General features: G+C 35.4%; 1 protein-coding gene across 1 annotated transcript in view; it reads left to right on the top strand.

Moving 5' to 3' along the window:
• The first annotated feature begins 370 nt into the window (after positions 1–370).
• KCTD8 (potassium channel tetramerization domain containing 8) overlaps positions 371–17,752 on the top strand; it is a 111,567-nt gene continuing 94,185 nt past the window's right edge. Inside the window, exons 1-2 of the mRNA XM_063459927.1 lie at positions 371–404; positions 1,653–2,453. Coding sequence (XP_063315997.1) covers positions 1,655–2,453 — 799 coding nt within the window. The 5' untranslated portion in view covers positions 371–404; positions 1,653–1,654. The remainder of the gene's footprint in view (positions 405–1,652; positions 2,454–17,752) is intronic.

Below are 17,752 nucleotides of genomic sequence, written 5' to 3'. Positions count from 1 at the left end.
TACAAAAAAATAAATAAATCACTAGTGGATCAATTTAAAAGGGCGAATTAAACTTTGCCCAGGCTACATTTACTGCATTATTACTTTCAGTAAAATTTTGCAAATAAATGACTGTGCATTAAAAATTTTCATAAATATGGCGAGTAGACACATTCCAATGCACACATGCATACACACATGCACACCCATACACAAGTGGAAATTGAGCCCATGTGAGTGAGGAATGTGCTCTGCTGCCTGTGAGACTGGGAACTGCTTACTTTCCTTATTGTATACCTTTCCACCCCTCCTCCTGCTGCCTCTCCTCTCCCTGTCACTCTGAATGCACTGTGTGGAGCGCATTTGTCTCTGCTAATGGAGCATGCTGAGCCTGCTTGCCTTCCCAGCACTCCATGGGTTAATCGGTAAACCATTCAAAATCTGCACTAAAAAAAAGCCAGCACTGCTCAGAATGTAAAGATTTTTAGGATGGAGAGAAGTGCTCCTTATTTCCCTGAATTGTACACTTTCTATTTTTCTGGCTTTTAACGCCTTCTCAGTAATGACTCCATCTTACTTTATCATCTTATTAACCCTCTTCTCATATTAACATTTTGTTAACCACCTTGACATCTTATTGACTATGTCTCTACATGATTTTCCTATTAACTCTGTCACCATTAGCCCTTATGTTTAAAAGAACTCTAACACTCTCTCTAACACACGTACTCTATAAAATATTATATAATATAAATGTTAACTGAGAGCCATATATTATGTTAAAATAACACATACTGGCAAGTCAGGGTTCTAAAAACATTTATAAACTATTTGAACTTTGGTCTTGTGTTCTGTTATGATAGAACCCCCCTATAGTTTCAAGATTGTGCGCTACTTTGATCTCAAGTCTTGTGTCTGAGTCCCAGCTGAAATTAATTTTTTTTTTCATATTAACCCTCTCAGCCCTAGAATTAGTGAAAGGGCTAAAACACATAGGAAATTAAATACTTTAGATTTAAGTAAAGATTATAAAAAGAAAAAAAAATGGCAGAAGCAAATAGTTTACTGCTTACTTATTATAAAGCATATTTGCTTCTTTTTTTTTTTTTTTTTTTTTTTTTTTTAAGTGCTGGGGAAATTAACTGATTTTTTGTTCTGTATGAGCCAAGGTAAAAGATTTCTATTTGCACAGACTGGGAAGATGGGTGTATTGATTTAATTCTGTCATGACGTCCATTAGCATGCTTCCTCACATAGTGTGTGCTCTTTATCTGCAGCTACGGTAACACATCTCTATGGGTAGCAGACTTTAGCACAACATGGGAAAAGAAGAAAGCAACAACCGCTCCTTTAAATGACAGATGTGCATTGTACAATAGTTCCTAAAGCCCAGCCCGCAGTGAAGAATGACGTCAGCACAGTTTCCTTACACTGGCAGAGGCTGCAGCTGCTGTCCTGTTCCCGGTGCTGATAGTTGCTCAGTTGAGCGTCTGATTTTTTGAAGCTCCTGCTTGTTAATGCAATTGAAAAAAAAAAGTCAAGTTCAACATTCCAGCAACCACAGAGTGACTTTTTTCTTCTTCTTCTGCCTCTAACAAAACAATACTTTTTGTCTGTTCTCGTGCTATTCTTTATTCATTCTTTATTCCGTTTTTTTCTTTTTCCATGTGGAGACATGGCTATGAAAGAGACCATTCTTCCCATAAGCGAGATGTCCTTTCCCTTTCCAGATGTGGTGGAACTGAATGTAGGAGGACAAGTCTACATGACCAAACATTCCACTCTCACCAGCATTCCAGAGAGCACCTTGCACAGCATGTTTTCCAGGAACAATGTGAAAGATCTACCCAGGGACAACAGATCCAGGTTCTTTATTGACCGTGATGGATTCCTCTTCAGGTATGTTCTGGACTATCTCAGAGACAAGCAATTGTCCCTACCAGATCACTTTCCCGAAAAGGAAAGGCTGTTGAGAGAGGCTGAATACTTCCAGCTGACCGACCTGGTGAAGATGCTCTCACCAAAGGTGACCAAACAAAGCTCTATGAACGATGAAGGCTGCCAGAGTGATATAGAAGAAAATTCCCAGAGCAGTGACCTGATTAGGACTGCAGCTCTAGATAAGAAATCTGGATTCATCACCATAGGTTACAGGGGCTCCTACACAATGGTCAGAGATAACCAAGCTGATGCCAAATTCAGGAGAGTTGCCAGGATTATGGTTTGTGGTCGGATAGCGTTAGCCAAAGAAGTTTTTGGAGAAACTTTAAATGAAAGCAGAGACCCTGATCGTCCTCCAGAAAAGTACACTTCTAGATTTTACCTGAAGTTCACCTATCTAGAGCAGGCTTTTGATAGGCTCTCTGAAGCTGGATTCCACATGGTGGCTTGCAATTCAACTGGGACAGCTGCATTCGTTAATCAGTACAGGGATGACAAGATCTGGAGCAGTTACACTGAGTACATCTTTTTCAGTAAGTCCCCTCTCTAATTCCACATCTGTCTGGTTTTGGGTAAATGAGAAATGTTCCAAAATGTATCAAGATTTCATAACATTTACATGATCACATGGATAAATATCACTGTACGACTGCATACTAATTTATGTGTGGTGGGTTGAATGAATATGTGTATATTTGTATGTATATTTTATATATAGCTCAAACTATGATATGTGTATTTACTGCTTTCTGCTTAGAAGACAAATAAAAAAGTGCATTGTATATTTTGTTTAAATCTAATTATTTGATTAAGTGCAAGGCTTGCTCTGTAATGCATATGTACTCACTGTTATCCATTGCCCTTCTTGTACATCAGACCAACCATGACCAACAAATTAGTTCCAAAGACAGTCATATATTGTTCAGTCAGTAAGACATAGTTTAATATGTTATTAATACCGTAATAGACTCAATATACTTGTATATTGGTTGAGCCTCATGGGCAATGTTGTCCTGAATACTTGCAGTGCCTGCGGTTAGCTGCCACCTCTGCTCTGTTAGATAATCCCACATTATAAATACTTATTCACTAAACAGCAATTTATGGCTATGAACTTGTAAAATGTAGATCTAAGGAATTAGTTACGAAAATATATATATATATATCAGTCAATCTAAATTTTATATACCAGATCCCAAATTCCTAAACAAATTGTTCTTTGATGATTAAATTAAATTCTAACACTATAATTAAAGCATATTTCTAAACCTATATAAATAGCCAGCTTACTTTATTTCATGTACAAAAGAAACTATATGAATCAAAGTATTGACGATAAAGAACACTTTTGATTTCTAATTACAACAGATCATTAAACCATCACCAGCAATGCCCTAATAACACACATGTAGGACACAAGTGTGGTACTAAAATGCATCTTTCATTAGAAAAAAAACGCTTTAAAACGGGGGTACCCAAAAGGTTGATCCCCAGATGTTTTAAAACTACAGCTTCCATGATCCTTTGTCATTCTGAAGTCATTCCAAATGCATGCAAAGCATCATGGGAGTTGTAGTTCTACAACATACGGTGACCTACATTTTGGGCACCCTGCTTTACAAGCTACTTAGTAAGTGGAAAATGTATGGGATGCTTTGATGTTTGGTATGTCTTAACATCTTAACCGCTTTATGACAATTATATTGCTCTCTTTGCACATTTTTTTTTCCATAGTATATTAGCTAGTTAATGTTACTTGACATTCTTGCATCATGCAGGAATCAGACTAGAGATTGGTGCCAAACCTTTTAAACTCTCACTAAGTGTAGAACAACAATGGCCCCAAAGTAATTAGGTTTAATGGTAACTCAGCTGGAAGGGGATAAGGGAAATGCTTCTGAGGAATTTTCCGTCAGAGTCCACAGTTGCCTTGAAAGATTTTAATGTGATTCTATGCTTGCTGTGAAGGCTTTGACTGAAGTAATCATTTTGTTGGGTATTTGGCAGTGATGTGATTTTCTATGTTCACAGTTTATATTAGAAGTGGAATGTGGCAGTCAACAATTTGCATCTGTAGCTTAAAGTAGCAATTACAGACATAATGCTCTAAAGGAAGAGTCAGATGGGAGATGCTTAGGGAATTATATGCATGGGGCTGTTAGCATTGCTATTTACAAGAACCAACTAAAAGCTGACCAGGGAATGTATCTGAATCTCAGTTCATATCGGTAAACATACTATAGAAGATGTATGATGCATCTAATATACATATGTAAATAAATACATGTAAATCTGTTTATAGAAAGAAGGAGCGAGCCATGTTAGGTAAAAATAATGCAAAATAATAATAAATTCAAATTGGTTTTGAAGATATCATAATAAATGAAGTGACTAAAGTTTGAATGGCTTTGAACTACCAAGCAGTGGAGGCTGGTCCATAAGGACAGAAAGGGAGTGTCTGTCCACTCCAGTTTTTCTTGCAAAATTGTTTTTAAAAAATTGGCATTGTAAGAAATACTGATAAGTGTGTGTTAGAAAAACATGTCTATCATCATGATTCAATCTGCAGTTTCTATTCTCCCCTTTATTGATGACTGGAGATTCAGCTGGTTTTGAACATGGCATCTCACTTGGGTTAAATGGGTAGAAGCCAACAAGTCAGGGGGCACAGCAACCCACCATCTTTAAACTTCACCAGCCGCCACTGATACCACCAATATTGAGATGGTATTATTTCACTTATTACAAGTGAAACCATTATTTACCTTTTATATTACATGATAATAAAAGTTATGGCTAAGGCTTAGCTTAGGGTAGCCTTCCCTTAATCCTTAATTCATGTCCAGGTCTACCCGATATTGTGTGGTGTTAATCTCCCAAGAAGCAACAGTTGCAGCTGCCACCATTAATTCAGCTACTCTCCTGATATGCCAGGTGAGGAGCTGGCGAGATTCTGTTGTGTGTGTCTTTCATCAAAATGGCAGTAGATGTAACTAGTAGCTGCTGTCTGGGAGTGACATGCCAACGAGTAAAGGAAGCCTAACCCTTTCCTAAGCAATAGAAAGACACATAATGAAATAACCATTCATGGAAAGTAATGCTACCTACTTCTAGATATCACTCAACCATTGGTAATGTGAATTATTATGATGTCTCCAGAACCCCTCTATGGTATTATTTTCATATAATGCATGATTCATCCTCTCTCTATCCATGTACATATATATATATATATATATATATATATATATATATATAGATAAGGCATTCTATATGTACATGTACACCCAGCGATTTCATGCTTTTAAAGTCAAACCATGTGTTGAAGGCATGCCACATCGCTTCATCTAGCATTCAGTACAATAAAAACATAATCCATCCGGGACATTTCTATGTTCTGTAGGCATCATGATAAACCACAAAACGAAATATCAAGTGTAATATAAATGTCTTCAGAAACCTTAATACACAGTTCCCTTCATCATGTATTTTTTTATAGTAAATGTTATATAGCATCCTATAGTATATAGAACCATGTTAGCATTATGGCTAGGGTTAGGGTTAAGACTGCGGTTAATGTATGGGTCAATGTAGGTTAGGGGTTTAAGGTTAGAAGTAGTGTTAGTGTTAGGGACATATAAGTCTCAAGGGTTAGGATCAGGGTAGTGTAGGCCATAGGTTTAGTGCTAGTATAAGTGTTAGGGTAGTAGGATAGGGGATAATGTTTAGTGTTAGGGTAGGTTTAAATGGCTAGTGTTTGCAGTGTAGGGGTTATTGGTTACTGTTAGTGTAGTGTAGAGGTTACTTTTGGTAGACTATTTTTTCACAAAAACAGAATTTTCAGGAATCTTGAATTTCAGCCAAATGTTGATTTGTTTGGTATGGGAGGTTGATCATTACTTGGTGCATGCATTATAAAAGTACATTGAGTGAGCATTTTGCCACCATCTAATTCACAGATCAAGTGAGAAAAGCTAAGCAATAGAGGGGAAAACTGTAAGTGCAGTAAAACAAAATCTATATATATTAAATACATAAATATAGATTTATTTTTACTGTTCCTCCTTTTTGTCTATCTATTACTCACTTCTAACTTGATTAGTCAATAAAATCAACATTTAGTAACTGTCCCACAACAGTCAATTACCTTTTTTTTCCCATCAATCATATCTTTTTTTTGGCGTCATGGGCTTAATTTAGAATTATGAGCCAAAAACGACATGGTCATTGCACGGTTCACTTGGTTCAGGATTCAGGCATATTTCAGCTCATAATTCAGGAATTCAATCACCCGATTGCAATTCGGGCAGAAACAGAGCTTCATGTCCATTGGGTTATTGTAGAGGTTAATGGTTCAAGTAGAGTAGTGTAGAAGTTAAGGGGTCTTTATGGTTAGAGCAGCACTGGAATATAAATATTCAGTGCAGCCTGATATTAGTGAAAGTTAAACTACTGGATTCTGTTATTTCAGTTACATCATTATAATAGCTGCAGCTGCCACTTGGGAGTTGAACTACTATTGTTGGGCATATCAAAACATGTATTTCAAAGTATTTCTTGAGATTATTGCCACAGAACTGCATGGGGGGTGAGAGGTTAGAACCACAGAACTGCATGGGGGGTGAGAGATTAGAACCACAGAACTGCATGGGGGGTGAGAGATTAGAACCACAGAACTGCATGGGGGGTGAAAGGTTAGAACCACAGAACTGCATGGGGGGTGAGAGGTTTGAACCACAGAACTGCATGGGAGGTGAGAGGTTAAAACCACAGAACTGCATGGGGGGTGAGAGGTTAGAACCACAGAACTGCATGGGGTGAACTTTGCACATGGGAAATAATTGCACGGGGGACATCACCATCCTAGTAGTACAGGGATCCAAACATAATCTTCCCATTGTAATTATGTGTATAAAATATGTATCTATCTATCTATCTATCTATCTATCTATCTATCTATCTATCTATCTATCTATCTATCTATCTGTCTGTCTGTCTGTCTGTCTGTCTGTCTGTCTGTCTGTCTGTCTGTCTGTCTGTCTGTCTGTCTTTTTATGCAATCAGCACTATACCTTTGGACACCTCCTAAAAGGGCTGAATAAATAAAATTTTTAGAGGAATGATGGATTTCTATATTTACTTGCTGTAAATCATATGTCTGGCTCAAGGGTAACTACTTTGATTTTAGCATTTGAACATTAACCTCTCAACAAAAAACAGTATGGATTTTAGTAAATAGGATATATGCCTATAAGGCCATCATCACCTCTGCTTCCTGTATGCTTTAAATGTGTTTGTCATAAAAAATCAGATATATTTTTTCGTTTGTCTGTTAAACAGAGCCATGAAACATGTTGGCACTTTATAAATATAATAATTTTAACAACATTTGGTTAGAGATTGAATTTAATGCTTCACGTATAAGCCAATGTTAATCAGCTTTGTCTATTTCATTTTAACTTGGCTATTAACGCACAGGCTACGCAATTTGGGGATAATATCACAACAGGGCATTATTTGCTTAAATAAGAATTCCCAGGAATTAAAAATGAATATAAAATGTATCAAAGATGGCAAAAACTCTGGAAAATAACTAATCATGGTCTAACATTTTTAAATCCACACTGAATTTATTTTGATTTCCTGACAATTACAAATGTATAATTGTAAAGCACTGCGGTATATGCTGGTGCTCTATTAATAATAATATAAGTGATAAAAGATTTACATATTTAAAAAAAAGGGAATTTTGGTGAAAAAACCTTTTTAGAGAAAACTCGATGAGACACAATCCTCCCAGTTTACAAATATTCCATCCTTGTCATTTTGTCCCAAGAGTTGCAATTTTTTTTCTTAATTTCTCAAATTTGGTGTTCATTAAATAAGTTAGGGACAACAGCTGATTTGTGAATTAGCTGTTTAGTGAATTGCATAACCCTCTAAATATTGTATTAAGCTATGACTGGTATTTTTATTTATATATTCATATATTTTTGCTTGATAAAAAGATCATACCTTGCATATAAATGGTTATTGCTGGATCGTAGAAACTATTTTTGAGCACAATCAATCACCTAATTGAAATAACCAAAAAAAAAAATTACCTGCCAAGGTCTGTGGTATGCATTTTCTTTGAATGAAGAGAAGCATCATGGAAAAATATAGCTTGTGTTTGATGCTGAATTATATGTATGTGTCATATATCAGCACCTCTTCAGCAATTCCTATGGTTTATTTTACAGTAAATCAGCACTTAGGTATCATAATGGAAACAAAAAAGGAAAGAAAACTATTCAGCACTTTGCGAGCAAAAGTATTTACATGAATTATCATTGGAGAAGGCTAGCTTACTTTAACAAATGAATACAGCAAATTCTGTCAGTCTTTCTATCTATTTATCTGTACTTTATTGAAAATTATACAAAAATAAGAGGAAAACAATGACAAGAAAAAAAGCCATAAGGAAAAAGGGTAAAAGACCATAAAGATGGTGTATATTATATATAAAAAGATAAAATAAAAAATAAAAAAGTAACCCCACATAATACGCAGTGCAGTCATATTGTCAATCCCAAACTCTTCAGTAATCACAATAATCATATGCATATAATTTTCGAATATTTGGTGTGTTTCTAGACCACTCCCTCACATTTCAATAAGGTCTCCTGGTCACTATGACTATATGTTTCATTTTATTTTCCTCCATTACCTCTTTTTCCCTCCTTTTCTCACACCCCATTGTTACTTTGATAGTCACTAGATGCTAAGAAGTCTAGTCAAAGTTTCTAGACCTCTATAAATTTAGCTCAACTCTTAAAGCTATCAGCTCGTACAAATAATACTGTTGTATTTTATCAATCAAGTTATTCCATGTTGGGCAGGTGGTCTGTTTTCAATTCCCAGCTATGAGATTTTTGGTTGCTAAGCACACTATGGCTGCCATTTGTTTAGCAGCATGTGTCTGTCGAGTCAGGAAAAACAAGAATACATTATTCAACCCCCCCCCCCTCCTGTTGAAAATCAGGTTTATTGTCAAAATTTACAGACTTTCGTATGTTTCATTCTTCTTCCTCCAGACATACCACTGATCCATTGGGCCAAAAAAGTTCTGGTTTTGTTTCAGCGCTCCACAGAACAGAATCCCAAAACATCTGTGGCTTATTTATATGATTTTGAGTATATTGGAACTGAGATTTCTTGTTCTCTTGGGTCAGTAGTGGTGTATGTCTTTGAGTTATGGCATGGAAACCTTCTGCGTTTAGTACTTGCCTTACTGTGTTCACTGACACCTCAGTGTCTATTGCCACCAATTCTTGCTGCTGATCTGTTTTTTTCACAACCTGGCTTCTCAGAAATCTGGTTGCACCCAATGATAGCTTCCTTTTTCTGCCCTGTCCAGGTAGTGTAACTACTGTTCCTTCAACCTTGAATTTGCAAAAAATGCCTCCAACATTATCTCTAGGAACATTCAGTGCCTTTGCTTTCTTTTTGTATCCTGTTCTTTGCTTGTAAAGGGTGATGATATCTCCTCTTAACATTGTGGCCTATTCTTTAGTCTTAGCCATTTCAGGCATTTGAAGTGTTCCAGCTCATGTGCATCTGGTGCAACTAATGAAGCCCTTGCTTGGTTGCATCAGGTGTGCTTGAGACAAAAAACTATTTTGCATATTTGTGCTATTCTGAGGGATTCTTTTCAGGAAGTGGAATAATTTTGAGACTGGAGATGTCATTTTAAGTTGCACTTTCAGTAGAATTTTGGTAAACCACTTGAAACATTCATTGTGTTGAGTTATTTCAATTGCTTTTGTCTGATGTGTTCATTGCAAACAGCTGAAAGTCTGTAATTTAAAAAAATATATATTTTCAAATAGGGGTTGAATGATTTTTATTGCAACTACAAATGAGTGTATGGATTAGTTGTCATGTCTTTTATGTGTAGAGTCATTAATATGGTGGCAACCTCCCTCCACAATGGCTTTATAGCCATACATTCCCACCAAATGTGCATCATATTCCTCTTTCCCTCTCCGCATTGCTAGCAATAAGGTGATGTGTTGGAATATATTTTATAAAGTTGGTTTGGTGTCTGGTACCAGCTATAAGCTATTTTTTGTGCACCTCTATATGTAAGTAACAAGAAGTGAGGCACTTTAACGCATTTAATGACTCAATTCACTGTTGCCCCATTGGCACCTGGTCCCATTCAGCCCTTCATTGTGACATGAAACTAAATTGTTTGTCAGGAATGGTCTCTAGTATTGTTTTATTTTCACATAAAGATAATGTCTTTGCCTTATGTGGAATGGACCATTAGAGGAAGTAGGGAAAGTGGGTAAGCCTGTATGGCGGTATAGATGAAACGATGCTCTTCAGTTAGAGATACTGGAAAATAAATTAATTAGGTAGGGCATGTTTGCACTGAATCTCAGGGAAAGGCAACATGACATGCTCAATAAAGACATCACTTTTGTGGAGAATTACACATTTTTGCCAGTGTGTAGAAATATAGGAATTTTGTCCTTTAATTTAAAGGGACACTATAGTCACCTGAGCAACTTTAGCTTAATGAAGCAGTTTTGTTGTATAGAACATGCCCCTGCAGCCCCACTGCTCAATCCTCTGCCATTTAGGAGTTAAATCCCTTTGTTTATGAACCCTAGTCACACCTCCCTGCATGTGACTTGCACAGCCTTCCATAAACACTTCCTGTAAAGAGAGCCCTATTTAGGCTTTCTTTATTGCAAGTTCTGTTTAATTAAGATTCTCTTATCCCCTGCTATGTTAATAGCTTGCTAGACCCTGCAAGAGCCTCCTGTATGTGATTAAAGTTAAATTTAGAGATTGAGATACAATTATTTAAGGTAAATTACATCTGTTTGAAAGTTAAACCAGTTTTTTTTCATGCAGGCTCTGTCAATCATAGCCAGGGGAGGTGTGGCTAGGGCTGAATAAACAGAAACAAAGTGATTTAACTCCTAAATGACAGTGAATTGAGCAGTGAAATTGCAGGGGAATGATCTATACACTAAAACTGCTTTATTTAGCTAAAGTAATTTAGGTGACTATAGTGTTCCTTTAACAAACTCTGGATGTCCCTTCAAAACATTTTTGAAAAGTATTAGCACAAAGTGGATTAATGCAGAAATTATTCAAATGTAGATAACAAAAAAATAGTTCGGATTATGCTGTTATGAAGACAATATAATTAGTTATTCACAAATTATTAGTAGGTGTGCTAGTTTAAAAGTAATCCTGTCACTGATCTTTTGGCAGGTATTTTACAATACAAGTAATTTGCATTTATAAGGAGTCAGGAATTAATTGTGCTCTTGTGAGACAAATATCGAAAATTAGGAAATAATCTTCTGAATATGATCAAAAACAAGTGAGTTTCTTTGAAAACTCTGCAAGAGCTTTGAATGATCTTTTCTACCCATTCAATGTTGCATCATCAAAAATAAAGGCATCCCTGGGTCCTAAGAGAAAGCAGAATTGTCTGGCCGCGCTGTTCAAACCAATTATTCCTGTCCTAATGTGTTTAATACCCCACCTCCTATAGCTCATTTAAGCAGGGTCCTCTTCAACCTATCGTTCCTGTAAGTTTTCTTGTAATTGTCCTATTTACAGTTACATCCCCCTTTAATAATATTGTAAAGCGCTATGGAATCTGTTGGCGCTATATAATTGGCAATAATAATAATAATAATCATATTCCATCTTCATTTTTCATTCACTGCACTGAAAATGAATGGGGCAATATGATTAGGTAGAGTAACGGTGAGATTTTGCCATGGTAACAGGATGGTTTTACCATCTTTCTGATCCAGTAGATATCTACATATCATGCTAACTATTATGTAATATTTCATATACATCAACTAACTTGACATCTCCAGTGAGATGTTACTGGTAAGTATATCTTGCTATTGCTAAAACATAGTTTTCTAACACATTTTCTACTGCACAAAAGATAAGAGGAAGGTGCCATTCATGACCTCTTCCTAATGTGATGTTTTTCTTACTATATTATTCTTACACAGTCAGTAGACTCAATTGAATTCTAGTGTTTGGGATGTTATTATTAAACAAACACACCCTTAGCTGTTCTGTTTCATCCCTGAAATAACTTGGGTACTTTTGCTACAATTTGGATCAAATTTGAAAGGATTCAAAGGATTCAACAAGGAGCTATTTCAGATTAATTCAGAGGTTAGGTTGCTCATTTAAATGATAGTATTTTATTAAGTTTGCAACTTCAAATCACCCCCCAAAATATCTACCTTTCCCCCCAAAGATATGTATCACTCTAAATTAGAACCTTGTCAGAATACTACAGTTTGGAGTTGGTGAATAAGCAGTGGGAAAATACTCCTTGAATTAATCTGGGTTGGAAAATGTTTTTCCACTGTTATTTTTTCACCCGTGGTACACACATTGGCCCTTTTCATCGAATTCCAGTTATTCGTATTGTTATTATGTTAGTATCAGTTCTGTACTATTGAACTAGTGACACTTTTTGGAATAGTCAGGGATCGTTTAAAGTCTTGTAAGAATGCCATGTTTCTGGATATCAATGCTCTGGCTACTTTCCCTGGAGCAAATTTCAGAATGAATGTTGAATGTCAGCATTAGTTGTTATAATTTCTGCTTAGTATTGGGTAACTTTCTGAACACGTTAGTGCTGTCAAACCAAAAGCAACTGACAACACTTGAATTTGTTTATTGTGAATATAAAGAGCCTAAGTTATAATTAGTCTTCAGTCTGAAGATTTAGAATTTTGGTTTATTTCAACAATATTTCCACCGATAAAATCTTTAGATTCCATAATAACTAACTATTGAAACAAAGAGTTTTCACTACTAAACCGTGGAGACACACTTATTATAATTGGTGCACCTAGTCTTTATTCAGAAACATCCAGTTGGTTTATTAAGTTCTGGTACAGCGTGACTCCATTTATTTCTACCATTATGATTCCTGGATAAATGGAGTGCATTATAACTGTATTGTTTCTACTTTTATATCCACTTTATTTCAACCTACTATCTATCATTTCTAACCTAAAATATTTTCTCTTCATAACCTTTTTAAAAACTTCATTTTTATTTAGTATTATAAATCCTAATTGAGTATAAAATAAAGAAGGGCAAACATTGATATTTGAAAAAAAAAAAAAAGACAATACAGTGTTTTCTCTGCATTACCTCTGTATAATGACAATAACCCAATGTTTTATCTGCATGTCTGTTAAAAATAAAGGTAGGTAGATGTATGTTATATGTTGAGTTTTACTTATTTTCAATTGGAAACTGACTAGCACAGCCTGAACCAAAATACAGAAAATGCTTTAAAAATATTTGAACTTGTCTAAATTGAAGATTTTTTTTTACAACTATTCTATTTGGCCTGCATTTTGAAATAACATTTTCAGGTCACCACAACTTACTTTTCCCAGATCCCAGATCTTTTTTCTACCCTAATGTTACAAATGTATTAAAGAATCAAAGATTATTTTATATAGTGCATACATTCTCTCATTCTTAACATTTTCATTTGAAAGATGTTTTCCTGTGTATTTCCACATTCATTGCACACATATTTTGAGTTATCCTTTAAAATCACATGTCCTTTGGAGTCAAAATATTTTTTTTGTTACATTTCATTTTGGTTAAAAAATATCGGTTGCAAGAAAAGTCCAACTTGATGGCCTTTTGTGGTTATCTTTTTTTTCCTTTTAGCTAATTAAGTATGTGAGTATTTTAAATCTTCTTATGCTATAGAATTAGGAATTTGAGATTGACCATTCCTAATATGGTTTATTTCTACATAATACTACCCAGTCACACAGGGCAAAGGTTGAGTTTGGGAAAGTGTTGTAAAAAAAAGAGAATTGACAGATCTGCTCTGTTAAACTTGGGACTCCTGTATGTTAAAATTCCTAAGATGAATGTTAAATGAAACATAAGCTTACAGACAAGTTGGAGATCATTAAGTGCATCGATCTAAGCTAATGATTTCTCCACATTTGATTTCCTCGTCTCTGAAATCTGTTAACCTAGCATAGAAGTAGAAAATTGCTACAACTTGCACCTGTGGCATTTGCTTTGAGAGTGCTAACGTGGAATTGTGACCCGCTGTTTCTGGTTACCATTTAACCCCCTTCTGACATTGTCTAATTTAACCTTTAATGCACCTTTGCTGCCAGTATTAACCATTTGGCTTGACTCTGGTGATCCTGATATCCTTAAACTAGAACTCTTACTCACTGTAAGAATTGTTAATATGCTTTCTTTATACCCAATGTTAAACTGGATCAACTTTTCTGGACTGGATGATATATCTTACAATCCCTTTCTTCTCACTGCTCTATACATACTGAGGTCCAAATGATTCTAGATCATTATGGTCCACAAAATTCTCTTTCACTATACAATTTTCTGAGTGAATGGCAAAATCAGTTGTACTTTGCCTCACACTGTATACATTTTCATTTCTTTCTCATTTATTATATTTTATTTCTTCAGTGTTTTAGTGTTTAATGCCCCCTTATCTAGTCTCAATTTTTTGCAATGAAACATTAGATCGATGCAATCTTTCCTGCCTGTAATATTTCATACCTTCTTGGTTTTTGGTTAACTTTTTCATGTTATAACTTGTCAAGACTTTGATGTACTATTTACAGCTCTTTAAGGCTCTTGATGCAATTTTGACAAATTCTAATACGTTTGTTTGTTTTTTACTTGAAAAAAAAATAGTAAAATATAAACTACATTGTCTTAGAAATGTCCAATTGCTTGTGGTTTGAAGTAGTATACACCTCCGTCTTTTCCGAGGTGGACAAATATTGTCTGACCGCTGAATCAAACCTTTTCCCTCTAGTGAATTTTGCAATGCAGAATGACCTTTCTCTTCTTTATGTAATGAGTCCTAAAGATTTCAAGGTTATTTTAAGCCTTTGCTGTATAACCAATTAGTATAAATCTACTTAAAATGTTCCATAATATACATTATTTACTTGAATCTATTGTGCCATCAAATCAAATGTGCGCTTAGATTTTTGAAACCTGGATGCCGAAAATATTTTCTTTAGCAAATGTAATGCTCATTTGTACAAGAAGATTCTGTACACCAAGTCTTGAATCCCCAACACAGCGAAGTGAATGCGAATTTCACCCCAAGGAATTTTTCATTTTGCCCCAGTGAAGAAATACTGGTATTTCCAAGGAAAAAGATAAATTACAGTTTCATAATACCATAGCCTGCAGATGTTCAGTAATAAATTAAAGTGTGGCAACTACAAAGATTACTACAAATTCTAAAAAGAACACTGCAGAGATCAGCTAGCAATGTTTTCAGACTTGGGCTCATCTTACTGAATATTTACTGAAGATTTAGGGGTACCCTCAAGCATGGCCTTCATTAAAAATACTTTAAATATAAATGTGCAATACTCAGCTTGCTATTCTTTATCCAACAAATGGAGAATAGAGCCAGCGTTAATGTATCGTATGAAGCAAAAAGCAGCATTCCTAAACAAGGACTCCCTCACGTGTTCTTGGAGTAAATAGACAGATAGCAAACAAACAGAAGGATGGGACTGAGCCAATAAATAGAGTAAATAAGTAAAAAAAAGTCCTTGTTGGGGTAGTAGTAGTTGAAACAGAGTCCAATTGAGTGGAAGTTAAGTCCTAAGCTGGTCTCTGGAGTTGTAAGGTTCCGCTCCTTGCAGTATTCAAATATGAGTGATGAGAAGGATGATGGTGCGGGATGTTCCAAGAGGTGTCAAATAAAACGTAAGAGGTCTTACTTACATTTAGTAGAGCTTAATCCAGCTCTGGTGTGAATAGCTTGCAGCGGTACAATCCCCGCTTGTAGGATATGTGGTGAATATCCTCTTCAGTGCAGTGACAGACAGCCAAGTGGGAGATAAAAATGGAAACAGTAATGGTGGAATATGTTCCACAGTAGATAAAAAGGTGATAAAATATAATAGATACACTCATATTTGATAGAGCTTATACCAGCTGTACTGTGGTAGGCGTAGAGCGGTATGATCCCCGCTTCTGGCATATATGATGAGTGATCTTGAAGATGGTAACAGGAGCTCAGAGAAAAGATAATAAAACAGCAATAGTGTTCTCAATAAAATATAACTGATGTATAAAATGTAATAAAATATACTCACAATATATAGGGCAGGCTAACTGCTCTATGACAGGGGCATAGGTGGTATGATCCCAACCTCAGATTCTTTGCAGTACAAAAAAAGAGTAAAATAAAGTAAAATGCCAGGTAGTTGCAATAAAAAATAAAAATGCAAATAAAAGATGATGGTACAAAAGTATAAACAGGACCAAAATCTATTTATTAACAATATATTAAATGCAGTACAATATCCAAACGCGTTTCACCAATATAGGCTTTATGAATGGATTAAAAACTTTCAACCTGGCTTGTTGGGGTAGACATAGGCATGGGACAAATTAAAATTGGCGCCAAAATAGTTCTATCCAATCATAGAGCATAATTTAAGTGCACATAAATAACAGCTATTTATATTTACAATTCAACAGGTATGACTGTTGGGGTATTGAATATATAAAGATGTTTTAAAAACAAGTGTTTTTAAGAAAATTATCAGCATATTTGCCGAGACATGTGACGCAACATCACTTCCGGCCGCACGGTATTATGGGGCATGTAGTTATTGAAAGAACTACATGCCCCTGCTGTTAACCGTCAGGGGAATAACGCCACACAGTTTGATATAAGGGGGGGATTGGCCGAGAATAGGCTGAAAGGGTGGGTATGATGATGTCAGGAAAGGGGAGGGTCGCGGCGGCCATCTTGGGAGGGGAATGGGCTTATAGAGCTATATTATACATATTAGGTGTGGCAGAAATAAAAAAGGGGTATACTAAACGGACATATATATGAAATGTGAAAAAATAAGAGTACTAAGTGTTGGAAAAAGGTACAATACTTATGCTACTTAAATCTAATGGGGAAGTATTTGTCAGATAGATAAAATAAAGGGGTAGCATATGAACATCAATTTATAAATTATGGCACAGATTAAAATATAAATAATAACAGTGAAAGCATATAATAAAAAAGTTGAAATAAAGTAAAGTGAACAGATAAATAAAATAATTATGATATAAATTTATACTGTTAAAAGGGACTTAAATTTGCCCCTACACACTCTTTTAAACCTTTCAAAGCTTTCCTAGACATCAATAAATTCGTACGCAAAGCCACCTTCAAAAGATTTTTTAGTTACCAAAATCCTCCAACTAGCTCACCTAGCCCTCCCCCCACCTCGCAAACAGAGGCCACAATTATTAACACAAATTTAAAAGAAAAAGTTTTATCCCTCCCACGGTAAATCTGCCCCACTTATCATGTTCGAGAAGCTCGTATTACAAGATTTTGAAAAAATCAAACATACTAAGTTTGACACTCAAAACCTAACACAGACTGAAAGACTAGTTATAAAAAACGACAAGAGGACAAGACAATTGCAGTCAAACCGGCAGATAAAGGGGGAGGTCTGGTTATACTTTCTAGTACCATGTACATTAACGAGGCTAACAGACAACTGAACGATATCCAAGTATATGAGAAACTACTATCAGACCCAACCCTACACATAAAAAAAAAAAATTCCAATTTTTTTTAAAGAAAGGTGCAGATTTAAATATTTTAAGCAACCATGAAATTATTTTTTTAAATATTCAATACCCAAAAATCCCGGTAATATACTTTTTACCTAAAATTCACAAGAACATAACTAACCCACCAGGAAAGCCCATTGTGTCAGGTATTGGC

Source organism: Pelobates fuscus, chromosome 6 (genome assembly GCF_036172605.1).
Source record: "Pelobates fuscus isolate aPelFus1 chromosome 6, aPelFus1.pri, whole genome shotgun sequence".
NCBI lineage: Eukaryota > Metazoa > Chordata > Amphibia > Anura > Pelobatidae > Pelobates > Pelobates fuscus.
Note: the sequence above shows the minus strand (reverse complement) of the source record. Positions and strands in the feature narration are given on the sequence as shown.